The sequence below is a fragment of the Hermetia illucens genome, chromosome 3 (genome assembly GCF_905115235.1).
Source record: "Hermetia illucens chromosome 3, iHerIll2.2.curated.20191125, whole genome shotgun sequence".
NCBI lineage: Eukaryota > Metazoa > Arthropoda > Insecta > Diptera > Stratiomyidae > Hermetia > Hermetia illucens.
Window position 1 is genome coordinate 121,993,034 of NC_051851.1, and position 15,329 is coordinate 122,008,362.

At 40.2% G+C, this 15,329-nt stretch overlaps 1 protein-coding gene across 2 annotated transcripts in view; it reads right to left on the reverse strand.

Annotated features, from left to right (window-relative positions):
- The window catches only part of LOC119650951 (galactosylgalactosylxylosylprotein 3-beta-glucuronosyltransferase S), a 72,157-nt gene extending 58,814 nt beyond the window's left edge, over positions 1 to 13,343 (reverse strand). Inside the window, exon 1 of one of the 2 annotated variants that reach the window (XM_038054187.1) lies at positions 12,614 to 13,343. In XM_038054187.1, the coding sequence (XP_037910115.1) occupies positions 12,614 to 12,749 (136 nt within the window). In that variant the 5' untranslated portion in view covers positions 12,750 to 13,343. Of the gene's footprint in view, positions 1 to 12,556 lie in introns of both variants that reach the window. The other variant, XM_038054185.1, reaches the window with a different exon arrangement.
- Between the last annotated feature and the right edge of the window lie 1,986 nt (positions 13,344 to 15,329).

Sequence of the window (15,329 nt, forward strand, 5' to 3'; positions counted from 1 at the left end):
ATCTTAGAGTTTGGAAAAGTATTACGGAATATTTTGTATTCTTAGCAACATATCTATGAATGGAAAACGTGCATAGTGAGTTGCTCACATAAGATGAACACAAAACCTTTTACCTGAACCGCCGAGTTTCCGATATTCCGACTTGTTTTAATTAATAACTGATCTACCTTGATTAATGGTTGACTGCAAAGTGACCAGTCCGATTCCTGTCGGCCTCGTAGCTGTCATCCTGCTACTAACAGGTAGACGAGCTACTCAGACGGGTGAGGTTCAAGTTGCTTAGTCATGGCGAGTTGTGATGCGCAACTTTGGTGTGGATATCGGGTGAATCTCTGCCAAGCGGCTTCACACTACGGAACCTCCACAGCAACGCACCTCGCCGACGTGAGATTTTGATTTTACATTGAACTTGTGAATGAGACCTCGGACAAGTAGTTCGTCCAATCGCTCGCCTTTATTGTACCTTGAGCTTAAGGAAAACAAAGTAATTTACAGTTTATCAGAATACTTCCATCATATCTGTACATACAGTCACGGACATAGAAGTACTACTCTGGGCTTTTGCTGCCTGTTATTTTTTCTGAGTGTAAAAACGGATAGACGGACATCGAACTCATTTTAATAATGCACAAAAAATCTTAAAAATTAGCTCATCCAAACTGTTGAAATGATAGAAAATGGGAAGCAGCTTCATCCATGATATAATTGTCATATACTGTAGATTTTTATCTACGTCATTACTTTATAAGTAGTTATCTATCGGTACATTAAAACTGTCGGGAAGTTCAGCTGATTCATCTCATTGTTATTAAATCAAGACCGCAGATAAACGCATTTGTTTACAATGTAACTTCTAATCTTCTATATATTATTATTAAATTTCATATAAAATTATTTTTAATCAATCTGATAAGGTAAATCCAGACTAGCACCCGTTTCAAATTCAAACATAAACATTCATGTCTAAGTTAGTTATATCTATGATTAGAATAGAAAGTACTAGCGAATGCCTCCATTTAGGTAAATGAATCATTTTCATATCCCTATCCATTGTTTACGATGCAATTTTCAATATGAATAAAACAACGAAAGAGGTATAGACGGGGGGATTTAGGAATGTAATTTCCTCTAAAGTACTAATAGTGTAGAGAAATTTCAATATAAAAAAGTCTAAATATCCAGGACATAAAAATCGATACTTGGCTGCAGTCAACTGTGTTTTCACTGGAATTGGTGCAATGAGCATTTGTGCTCACTTTTGAATTCCAATTATTTCTTCTATGTACACTACCATTGGGGATATGATACAAATTATATTTGATCGAAATTCTTCGAAAATTTCGTGTAGAATTTCATGAACAGATTGAAAAGTTCAACTTAACATACCTCCACAAAAAAAAGGAACGTCTTCGCAACCTGTAATTGTTCTTAACAATTATTATATATTATATTATTATTATAATAGGTTGGGAAAAATCTAATGTCGTATTTTGTCAATAGAAGGCGACACTTAAACATTTCTTGTGTTGTACTTATCGCATTGGGTCATACTATACGGCGATTTGAAGACGACAATCTGGGATACAGGTGTCTCTTTGACAGTTTTAGGATCGTACGTTTCAGTCTCAAGTTATAGCACGTCAAAAATGGAGTCCACCAAGGAAGAAATTCGTCATATTTTACATTTTTACTACCTGAGAGGTAAAAATGTAACCAAGGTGGCCAAAAAAATTTGTGAAGTTTATGGGTCCGATACTGTAACGATTCGCACAGCACAGCGTTGGTTCGATCGATTTCGTTCTGGTGTAGTGGATGTCGAAGATACACCCCGTACTGGAAACCGATACAATCGTCGAAATCATCCAAGTAGACCGGCATGTGAGCATCCGCTCGATTGGTAAGGAACTGGGTAAGGACCATAAAACCATTTGGAACCATTTGCAGAAGATTGGATTCCAAAAAAGCTGGATGTTTGGGTGCCACACGAGTTAACGGAAAAAGTCTTGTTCTCTTAACACAAAACAACTCGTAAGTTTTGCGTTTCAGAAAATTAATTTAAATAATTTTTATAAACAGCTTTGCTATGATACATTAAAATTTAGTTAAAGAAATTGAATATCATAAAACTATTGTCTAGAAAAGTCACGTTTTAAATGGAATATTTTTAAACAATCTATACCGAGCCAATCAATTGAATTTAATAACGAGTATTAAAACCTTATTCATAGAAAAGGTAAATGAAAAAAATCACTTTTTCTTTTAGGTGGTTACGTGTGTATGCCGCCGCGGTTTAGAACAGAAGAGACCGACTTATTTCCATGCGGTCCTTACTGTCCCAAACAACGGCATTTTTCCACCGCTAATTCTCCACTCCCCCGGTGCGTTCAGAAAATGAGTGAGTGGAGAGTTCCGCGCCATCTACCCGTCCGCATCCGCAACATTCGAAATAAATTTCGAATGCTGCAGATTCTGCCGCGCCACAGTCTTTTGGACCGAATCAACGCCTGCGATGCACTGCTGAAACGGAACGAATTCGACAAATTTTTGAAGCGGTTGGTGACTGGTAATGAAACGTGGATTACGTACGAAAATCTCAAACGAAAAAGATCGTGGTCGAAGCGCGGCGAGCCGGCCCAAACCATCGCCAAGCCCGGATTGACGGCCAGGAAGGTTTTGCTGTGTGTTTGGTGGGATTGGAAGGGAGTCATCCACTATGAGCTGCTCAACTATGACCAGACCCTCAATTCGGTCCTCTAATGTGAGCAACTCGACCAATGAAAGCAGGCGATTGACCAGAAGCGAGCAGGATTGGTCAATAAGAATGGTGTTGTGTTCCACCAGGACACACATCTTTGATGACCCGCCAGAAGCTACGAGAGTTCGGACGGGATATCCTATCGCACCCACCGTATAGTCCGGACCTGGCACCTAGTGATTACCATCGCTTCCGGTCCATGCAAAATGCTCTTGGTGCTACTAAGTTGGACTCAAAAGAGGCTTGCGAAAAGTGGCTGTGTGAGTTTTTTGCCAATACGGAGGGGGACTTTTATAAGAGGGGGATAATGAAGTTTGCGAACAAAACGGCGCATATTTGACTTAAATCGGATAATTCTAAGTATGTTAAATAAAGCGTTAAAATTCGATCACAAATACGGCATTACTTTTCCCCAACCCAATATATAAGCTTTGTAATGAAAGATAAACACGTCATCAAGAATACTCGAAGCCGAATAAAAAACCGTAAACACACTCAAACCTTCGAATTCTTTTGGTCAAAACTGATTGACATGAAATTTGGGGTCGGAGGAAAGGGTGGTATGTGTTTCATGAAAATGATTCCTACGACTAGTAGTTTTCGAGTTATTCGTGTTCAAACATCTCATTTTCTTCACCGAAAAAATCCATGTTTTTAAATGATTTCTCGCAAATAACTCGAAAATGATGCTTTTTATGTAGAATTATAAACAAACATATTTAATAATTACAAGAATGAACCTTTAATTTTCCCCCAAATCAATCGGTCTTGACCGAAAAAAATCGGAGGTCGCACCCGATTTTCGACTTCAGTCATGAATCGATTCTTGAAAAGAGGGGAATGCCCGTATTAAGGAATCGATTAGGATGGGCCGACTCTCGCTATACATCAGATCGTAATGTTCTCTCGTGTCTGTCGAAAAATACTTCAAAGAATGGATTTTATAAATTCAATATTTTCGGGGCAGTTATTTACATAGTCTGGAAAGGTTTCACAAACGGATACTAGAAGAAATTTTTACACAAGCAATTCGTGCGAAAGGAAAATCTAACCCGTTATGATGCTCCAATGGTTGAGTCAAGCAACAATATATCAAAGTAACACCGATAAAATAAGGAAGGAATTGAGCCCAAAAGTTTTGACGCAATTTAATAGTTTTAATTGAAATACAGGTTCTACTGCTGCGTAACATCTACATATAAGATTTTCTCCATTATCTTGCTAGGCCGGATGCTGATGATGTTCTATCAGCCCACAACAAAGAAGCTTCACTACACAAAACCAAGTTTCTCAGCCTGGCGGGTCATCCCACTCAAAAACTGTTGGAATATGGCCATTCGTTGTACCGTCTTCTCATCAACTTCAAGGCCGTATATGGTAGCATAGCCAGGGTAAAGTCGTACACGGCCATAAGAGAATATGCGAGGCTAGTTAAAGATTCACTCTCGAGAGCATTCACCATCAACAACGATCTAACACAAAGGGATGCCCTATCATGTATCCCCTTTAACCTGTCCCTGGAAAAAGTTATCTGCATGATGTAAATAATATCATCTGCCTTCTCCTCCTAAGTCCTATGGCCTGGCCTATGCTGACGATGTTGACATTACGACAAGAACAATCTCAGATGTACAATTTACCTGCATCCAGATCGAACAAGTGGCGATCGGCGCGAAACTTCGGGCTGCAAATTAATGAAGGCACGAGGAAATACATGATGGCAATATAAGCACCACCCGACGATGAAATGGGCGATGGCGTATGACAGGACGCCAGACAGCTTTTAGGAATATCGGATTGATAGACCTTGGCGCAAAACCGAAATGTATGGAATTCCTTACTAAGGCAGGCCTAGACCTGATACCAGTTGTTACGCTGACGATGATGACGGGTCCCATTACTAGCTGGCTACTGGAAACTAGCTTTAAAAGGAGGTAAGAATCCCATCATCAGCCAATAAGAATTAGAAATACATAACTTAATTTTGTATCATAATTGAAATATTATTATGTAATATTTACAAAAAATACGGAAAATAGTTCCCACTTTTGGTGAAAATATTTCTCTGTTTAACATATTACTTTGATCAAAAGTTCCCAGAATTACCACTGAACGCTCCTAATTGGAAAATCTATTACGGGCGTTCCCTCCAAATTTTAGTGTTACAGTGCAACAGTTGTGAAAATGATGCCATATTGTTTACACCGTTTTTTTTTTTGTACAATTTTAAAAATTGAATTGAATTTGCAGCAACATTCATCATACGAGCCATTACTGGTGTCGACACGTAAATGGTATCCTATGAATGAACCGATGCTAAAGAAAACCAGGTGGATTACCGGCGACAATAAAACCCATTTCCAACATCTTTACAGACTAATGTCGATATTTATACTTACGAGTAATACAATCTAAGAGTCCATATTTTTCCTAAAGCCTTAATACCACTAATATATAAATGTATTACGTACATTGCCATGTGCGTCGAATGTCTCTACATCTCTACCTCGCTTCACCTCCACATTTTTCCCGTGGAACTGTCCTTTTAGACGAAGAAGTGGATGCAAGTCGCTAGAGACCCCATCTAGAGAATAGAATAGAGCTGCGAATTTCTGTGCAGAGGTTTTCCCCTTGATGATTTCCTGCAATATTCTTTTCTACTTTGAATAGTATGTAGGAGCTTATAACGGCTTCCAGTGCTTTTTTTTATGGATATTTTACCCAACTTACAACTCCCTCTACCAATTTGCAAGTGAAGTATAACAACAATTCATATCCTTTAGTATGAAATTTTTTTTCGTACAAAGTGAATGAGCACTTAATCTTTTGTGTAAAACAAATCCTTATTAAAAATCGGTTTAATGTCTGTCTGTACGTCAAACGCACTGCTGGCTGACAAGTGATAATTTACTGCACGGAACCATTCTCAGAAACTATTTAACTTAAGAATCTGAAAAAATCATGAAGCTATCGTTATCCGATACCTAGGCTTCAATACACCATCGTTGGCGCAACAATTCAATTGGTTCTGGTCCTTTAGATTTATTAGAACGCTTCATCGAAGAGCGTAACGGTACACTATAGAACTACGGTATCCTATAAGAGGTAATGTGGCCAACATTGCGATCACCCCTGATTGTTACCTTGATTTGACTCAGGTACTCACAGACGAGTCGACTGGTATCCGACTTGTATTTAGATATAGTTTAGAATATATGGGCAAAGTGATTTTTTGATATTCGGAGTCGTTCGGAAATTATAGTGTTAAACACGTGGTAAGTCACATGGCACATGTATGTAGATGGCCGTAATAAAGCTTGTATTTATCGGTCCGAATGACGTCACTAAAAGGACAAGAATTGAAGCCAAAGCTATACATGTGTTTCTTGGAGAAACCTAAGGTTTATGGACTAGGTATAACAGATTAATGGTCAGTTAAGGTTTTATGGCTAAAAATCGAATTTCACTTTTCAAATGCGTTTTTCTCGAAACTGTATGTTGAAAATCGCCTGCCACCATTGCATAAAATCTATCCAACGAAATATTTCGACGGTCCGCAAACTAGAATAATTGTGATTCATTCTGTAGTTTGTTTTTATTCATTGAAGAAGCTGTAAAAAAAAACAAAATTCAAAAATTTTAGTGTACGTTAAAATGCCTTTTACTTTCTTTCTTTAGGATGATCGCAGCGCCCTCTAGCGTGGCAGCAGAAACACCTTTTTTGGAGATGGGTGTATAAATTACTCTATATTTCAACAATGAACTATGCGATCAGGCTGGAAAAATTACAATGCACGCTCAAGATATTAATAAATATATGGCGAAAAATTCATATTTTAATCCAGTTCTTCACAAAAAAATTTCTCAAAAAAAGCCAAAAAAAACGGCCTTCACACGGGGTGATACCCTTAAGGCATGGATAACATTGACACTGAAGCACCGGACCTTTACAGACTTTCAAAAAATATACGAACGACGCCACTCCTCTCGACGAAGCACCTTTCGTCGCCGCACGTTTCGACACCGAGTAAAAATTTTTTAGTCACTATTTTTCTGTCGGCATGATGATTAAGGGGGTAGAGTGCTTCTCTTCAAAGTTCAAATCCCAGTTGTTGATTACACTTTTATACGTTTTCAATTATTCTATCGATTTTTAAAGTTTTGCGTGAAACAATCGATTCAATGTGTCTGTCACACCCGATTTACTCGGAAATGACTAAGCCAATTTCTTCCTTCACCTTGTTCTAACCATTGCTCAGATTGCTTATCGGGCGTTACATTTTTGATTCGGTCAGTATCTTTTCCTATTAAAACCAATGCTTAATTTACACACGAAACTATTTGTTTTCCATATTTTGTACATTAATGAAAGTGACACCATGCAAAGTAAGGGAGTAAGGGAACTTCTATAGGTTGATACTACTGGGATACTGCTCCGACGTTAAACGTTAGTTTATGGACTTATCTGGTGGTGGTAAATGGTCGTGGAAATGCGAAACAATACGATAAAAGTATATAATATATATATATATAGTATAATATTAAAAACCGTAGCCGGACCCAAGCATGGCTCTCTCTTCTGCAACTGTTTCGTAACAAACTGTGGTGACCACCTGAGCAGGTTCGCGTAGGGATAGGATAAAGTGGACTGAGGAAACGAACCTCTTTTTCATCCCTGCTCCTACTATGAAAGAACAGCAGCAAGAGCAGGTACAACGTCTTACTGTCCCATTACACCCGAGATTTGCCCGCGTTTCCCGCAATACGTGCACGTATCTATGCAGCGAGTTACAGACCAGGATCGCTTTATTTCTCGACACAATGCCGGCCGTCAATAGGCAGCGTATTTTACTTGAGATTATCGCAGATACTGGTGATCAAGAGTTGATGAGAGCAGTGGGGACATCATCAACAACACCACGCCGCATTGCTGGCAACAATTTAAGTATTCGCCGAAGGACTTTCACCGTCCGACTGAAGGCTCCGCTGAGATTCGGGACGAATTCAAAAGAGCGTGAATATAAGTTTCGGAAGTAGATCCTTTGCATACACCAGGTATTTCCAGGTTCTATATATCACCAGCAACTCCAAGAATTCTATCTCAAATCAATGATGAAATTGCATCTCGATGATGTTGGTCAATCGCTACTGCAACTACAATCATTTGTGTATTGTGGTATAGTTGCAGCTGCCGGCCAGCGGAACCTTTTCAGATCACTCTACAAATCCCAACAGAGCGTCCAGCCAGTGTGGTTTTCGATAACGGAAGCAAAAGATTATTGGAGTGGTCTGTGGAGGTTACCCACTCAGCATGCTGAACATCCTAAGGGGATTGACTATTGAGTTAGGTCAAGGATTTGCCAGCAACTCATTATCGACTCAGAACAGGCAACTACAGACTAAACAAATCTCTTTAATTGCTATCATATATCAATTACGCCAAGGCTTTTGATAGCCTCAAACCCGGCTAATCGATGTCCTCCGTCTGTATTAAATTGATCGCAAACTAATAAAGCTGACAGACTGACAGATGAACACCTCAGAACCCATTTGTATACGGGGGGGCATCTTCCTGGGGAATTCATTGAGTCTTCTTTGATTCTGTGCTTCACTTCATGGATTCCAAGAAAGCTGGAATGCTCTGCTCAGGACAGGGGACAATCCGGAGAAACTAAAAGCTATCAGAGCAACACATGATGACGTAAAATCATACAGGTTGCGTCGAGGTAAAATTTCGCATGAATTTGAAATTCGAAGCAATATCCAAGATGATTGCATAGTCTGCTGGTCAATTTCATCTCAAAATCAGCGACAATTTCTGTGCTACCTGTTTTTTCCATTTGCATTAATGACTAGAATATTGAAAGTAGCTTTGTTTCTGCTGATAATGACACCGATTTCAAAGGTTACTCTGCGAGTTATTAGCGTTAGCTCCGCCTTCACCCTTTTGTCTAAAATATAGATCCTAACATTAAGGGGGTTTTCCTATGTGACGGTTTTTAAAAATCGACCTTTCATTTTGTATATGTTTTGAATGCAGAATATGTTGGAGAATATACTGCAGAAATTGTAGGCCGAACTTCAAAACATTGTGCGCCATTTTGGCCTGCTTATAAAACAAAAACCTCAAACGCGTTTTTCTCGAAACCACATTTTTCCAACTGGTGGGAAACCCGATTTTATATTTTCGTTAACAATTTCCTTTACATTCCTTTACAGCTACACCACTTCAATGTTTAATAAGGTAAAGTTCTAATTGTGGTCCAAGCGATAGAGGCAAGTAGATTACTACAAATGGAGATGCACTTTCCACCAGCCACCCACCTTTTTTAGAGGAGCCCAATTTGACGGTAACACACAAATACAAACGATTATCAAATATATCAATAATATCCAATCTAAATAATAACATAAACAGATTGAAAGATTACGCCTTTCTTTATTGCAAAAAAAAATCTAAAAAAAAAGTTGAAATATCGAGTCACATAGTAAAACCCTTTTAATGGGGTGTTTTTTCAAGGCTTCTTTAATGATTAAAAAAAAAATACTTAATAAATCGCAATTATCCTATTTGCGGACCGTAGAAATATGTTCGTGAATTTCTTTGGATAGATTTTGGGCTATGGTGGCAGCAGATTTCCAATATGCAGTTTCGAGAGAAACGCATTTAAAAAGTAAAATGTGATTTTTAGCCATAAAATCTTAACTGACCATTAATCTTAGGTTTCTGCAAGAAACACATGTACAGCCAATTCTTGTCCTTTTAGCGAAGTCATTCGAACGTCATTCGGACCGATAAATACGCGCTATATTACGGCGATCGACATAAATCTGGCATGTGACATATTACGTGTTTAATACTATAATTTCCAAACGACTCCGAATATCGAAAAATCACTTCGCCCATATATTCTATACCACATCTAGATGCAACTGATACAAAAAAAAATCGATTCCACGGATCCGATACACCCCCTTAAGTTAAAATGTTTCGCAGCAACGTTTCTCTACGCTGCTATATGATTCAACCGAGCGAAACAAACCGGGGACTGATAGATGTACAAAAGCACACTCACGACGTATAGCAACGCGATCAGGGAAGCAGCCCGGAACCGTTTGTCTTTATTTCGAAAGCGAGTAAAAAGGATACCTTTCACCCTAAATCTCTCAGACCCATCTGCCTGCCATCGTTCCTACTCGCTTGATCACCTAAGAGTCATTAGATTACATGGCATAGATGTGAAACGAGTAACAGAGGTCAAATATTTGGGAATTACACGAGACCAAAAACTACACCAATATGGATTGTTGCGCCAACGATTATTATTAAAAACTACTCTGGAAGACGTATGTTGAAAAGATTTGTCGGAAAGCTGCAAAGTCTAGGCAAATGTATCTTCAGGATATCTGGGAGTACCAAGCGAAGCGGGAAGATGCCTAAATCAAAGGAAGACTGATATTCTTCCTAGGCGGCATCCTGAATATTGACACCAAAGAATAACATGACCACGAAGTTTCATTTCGATAAGAAGTTTTAAACACGTTGGAGTAACAGGGCAAACTGCGAGAGCGTGGCATTGATGGACCCTTACGGCAGAGGGACCGGGCGCCGGGGTCCCAATGGATAAGCATACCAGCATTAATCTCGAAATGAACTATACAGGACAGAATATTGCTTTTCTAACCGGCAGCCAAACCACTATTAAAGCATTTAGGTCTTATCAAATGAACTCCAAACTAGTTTGGGAGTCCCTTGAGAGACTGAACACGCTCGGCTCGTGCGATAATCTGTCTGTCTGGATGCTCTGGGTTCCAGGCCACATTGGGTTAGAAGACAATGAAGCCGCGAACAAAGTGGTCAGGAAAGAAGAGATCCAATGCACAGGTCAGTGCCATTCTGTGAAGTCGGAAATCGTTTCATGGTTTCTACGCTAAAAAACGGTGTGGAAGGGCTGAAAGAACTGTATTGCACCAGGAATGGAACAGTTCAGAATACTCATGGGGGATATGAATCCAAACGCGCTAGTTCATTTAAACCTCGACCTGTACGTATGCCAGATGTGAAACTCCGAACAAGCTCTCGGTGTTTTCGAGCTCCACAACTGAGGCATATTAAAACAATAGGGACAAACCGGCTGAATCGATCCTAGTCAACCTATGCAAGTTTTAATGGGCTGGCCAAGTGGAACAGATACCGGGGGAAGAAATACCCAGACAATCTGTGAAAGATCAATGTTTAGACTGCCGACAGAATTATTCCGTAAGTGATGGGAGGACTCGATCGACATAAGGAGGAAATTACGCTAAAGGCCATAGCTTAATTTGTGTTGTCGCATCATGAATGATGACGGGTAAGTAGAATACTAAAAAAAATAAACTAATTGCTCCTTGTTTTGCTGATGATTCAATGCCAATCCACACACATAAAACATACTTCCAAAAATTGGAAGGTTACCGACGACAACATAGTTGCAGGAAGGCGTATTAACCGCTGACGATAAGGACTTTAGTTCATTATTGATACTGTGCTAACCCAAACAAAAACGAAAATTGCAGGTAACAACAATTGAGAAATGTGGAAAGTGTGTCGATATTTCAGTTTTCTATGAATACCACATACAAAATTCCTATTCCTATTCGACTACCAAATACCCTCAAAGGTTGGAAACAAATCCATCATACTTGGCTGATTGTAGCAGATCTGGATTAATTATTGGGATTATCAATCTTAATAATTTGAATTTGCATTGCGGACTTCAAAATGGGTGATATTGATTCGATTACAAGCAACAACATAGACCACTCACAACAAATGATCCATCATCACTATTTACTTTTAATAATGCAAAATTCCTGTAATGAACGAATTAAAGCAAGACCAAGTCGTTCTCGCATGATCGATAACCACTTAAGAGCGATAATGTGCCTAATTCAATGTTCGACAATTTGATAATCGAAAGAATTCACATGACCAATCCATAAAAATACACTTGTATTATCCATTCAATTTCTGATAAGCTTCTAGTAGCTGGTGTTCCTCCATGCCGCTCTTATCTCATGAATCATGGGCGAACCGTTCATTATCAGCTCCGTGAACAGGTGCAAATAGAAGCGAAAGAAGGCCTAGCGTTACTCAGGCTCGCACTTCTCATAATTACATGTACTTAATCTTAACTTCGAAGAGTTAATCAACAAATTAATGTATGAACAAAATACAAATTAAGTACCAACGTCATTACTGCGCTAGGGTTGGATAGAATTGGAGAACTAAGTTGGAGGCATTATGGGATTGTTTGTTGAGCACTTTTTAACTACTAAGCATGCTTGGAGTGGTTATCGCTCGAATTCTTGGAAGATGAATATTCCAAAAGTGGTTTTGAAGTTCTCGGAAGTGTGATTTTTTAGACCCAGATTTCTGCCAACAATTCCATATACGATGGTAGCCAAAGGTTATTATTCGGCAACACTGCATGCAATAAGTAAAATGGCAACAAAACTGGCAATCGACCGAGTCCCCGACGAGCTAGAATAGCGGGAGGACGTACACAGGACACATTCAATGGACGAAAATAAATCTTAACAGTAGACAAAATATGTAAATCAAATACTGTAGGGTTGCCACTTTTGTTCCCAGCCACTTGCGGAAAAGTGGTTGCCAGTAGTTTCGGCACTTGTTACAAGCTCCTGAACGCGCTGGATATGAAAGCGATAAATGGGTTATGCGATGACTCCCTTCAGCCGGAACGACTTACACAAATATTGAGAATGGGGCTAAGCATGGTTCGTGGCAACCCTACTTACGTGAGGCTCCAGCTCCATCATCGTTCGACTTGGATACGCCGCCAATCACCGAATTACCTGTCGATATCCAAAATATACAAAGCACGGCTAAACTGATTAGGAGGCCCAGCGTCCAGGTGTTCCTCGCTCCAAGGAAGTAGTTCCGCATTATATAACGAGTTCCGATTCGCTTGCAGGATAACAATTTGGTCATGTTCCGATGTTCGGTGGTAACGGCGGCAACGGCGCCGTACAAGAAGTGCGATGCGCTGTCAGGTTCCTCCTTTTACGACGGAACCGACTACGGCGAGGTTTGGTCAGAGCGAGCCCGTCCCGGCCAAGATTCCGATCAGCGGTCACACAGGAACCTAATGATAGCACCCGACCGAAAATCACATAGTTGCTAGCGCACTGAAGCACACACGCCACTTCCCTATAGACTGAATCCAAACTTGACCGGTTCAATAGCTAACCGCGTTTGCACTTTTACTGCTCCACTAAGCGAAAGTCGGCCGGCATCCTCTGGCCGAGCAAAAACGTTGCTCTCTCTTCCGACACAATTGCACAATATTGTCAATTATACAAAAAACATTCACTTGAAGGCCCTGTTAATGCCACTATCGATTCAATCCTCACGGAGTCAAATTTCCGGGTCTCGGCTTAGAATTACATAAAGGCGACAATGTGATTCGCAACTAGACTTTTAGTCGACGTGATTTGATAGCCACCATCCGCGAGGCACTCCGACAGACACTTCCACTGCGTGCCGCTTGACGTCCACCTCGGTCCGCGAACGGTCTCCGTTTGACACTTGCTCACGGGAAAGTGAATCTTATTGGAAGCGGAGAAAATGCAGAAACATTGCAAAACGATAGATTGGAAGGCACTGCCAGACCGCCGGAAAAATATCGTAAGTTTAATTGTTACTTCACATGATTTGTATCATCCCACATCTGACGAAATCGCAAAAAGTGTTTTCTTGAAATTTCTTAAAAAGCATGAGAATTGAATAAAAAAGCAATTTGGTAAAATAATAAAAACTATAGAGCCATATTGGAACAAACAGTGAAGAATATTCGAGAATTTGTTATAATAAGCTTCTGTATGGATAATGGAAGTGTAAATTTATAAAATTGGCAGTTTTTCTTGCTTGTCAGAATCTTAAATCAAATCAATTTTGATCACAGTACATCTATTAGTTCTCATATTTGATTCGATCTGGTCGTATAACTCTTTTCCTTTGGAAATTAGACATTCATTCGAAAGAAAGAAATGTCCTGGTCTAGTAACTTGCAAGTTTCGAAATCAATCAAATGCCAAGTTAATATAGACGCTCCAGATATGATCTTCGACTTCCTTGCAAGAACTGCAATTGAGTTTTAGAATGGTCACGAGCTCATCAATAACAGTATTGATAGGTGCCGAGATGCTTGGTTGCTCAGAATTAGACATGAATTTCAGCAAAGTGTGATCGAGATGAAGTGATGGAACAGTGGGCCTACCCTACACGGACAGTATTCCATCAGTCTGCCATCAATCAATCCATCAAAAATGGACTGCTGAGAAGCTGCTGGATGTACGTATTTAGTATAAAAAAGGCGGCAAAAAAGAATCTTTGTAGAATGGATTTGAACATCCGAACCATTCGGAAGTTATGATTCGACTAACAACATAATGGTAACTGCAATACACTGAGTCTATCATCCATTCACCCGGACTATCATCCGTTCAGCCTTCCCTCGGACACCAGCTCCTCGTTGTGGGGCAGCTTACTGTAGTTTACTACTGCACTAAGGATGTCTAAACACACATGAAGATGGAAACAAAGGATTGTAACTCTCCAAATGGTAAGAAGTCACACACTTCGAATTCACCAGTGACTTTGCGAAATCAGGTCGTGGCCGAGGCACGGATCTGGGAGGCCTCACTAAATTCATGGTCCCCCATGGAGAAATCTGTGGAATACAGGCTCTCTACTTCAGTGGGAAACCTAAACCCGGTGTCTACCGCGCGGCCAGCCAAAAATGATAGTACAGCAACTCCCTTACTGAGACGAACTGGAAACCTAACTTCGACCGGCCTGTCGGTGACACTGTTGGCTAACTCTTCCAAAATACGGGAGGGGAAGGCTCAACAGACGGAAACTTTAGCTCTAAAGGAGAAAGAACTACATGCTTTCTTGTCAGAACCTTCTCATCTGCCTATACCAGGAAAAATCGCAGAAAGGGGAGCTGATGATGTGGACGCAACTGACCTAACCCCGGTATGTGGGGGGGGGGGGGCTTCTCCCAGCCGACGACAATGGAAGACACTGCGAAAGAAGGCGAAGTTTCTTGGGAATGAGGACATGAACGTTGCTACACCACCAAGTGCGGCAATATCCAGAGAAATAGAACGCAAGAAAGCGGAACTTTCGGCGGAAGGTGAGGGTAAACTGGTAACCGCGGTGAGACCCGCACTGAGCGCAGCACACTTTTCAGTTAGCGGCGGTTTCCATATTAGATTGCACTTATGACTACAAACATAAAAGCTAGTCAAATTAACCTGCAGCATGCCAAAGCTTCTTCCTATCTACTGGCGGCAAGGCTGGCAAAATTGCAGGACTGTCTATACTGTGTATATATTTCTGGTTCAAGAGCCATGGGGTCGTTTTAACAGAATCTGTGGTATTGGATTGTTGCGGTCAACTTACAATACCAGGTTAATGGTAAGAGGAGGAATGTCATAGTTCCCTCTGCTTACTTACTCTATGATTCTTTGTGTTCTCTGCCGACTCAAGAACTAAGGGATCTGA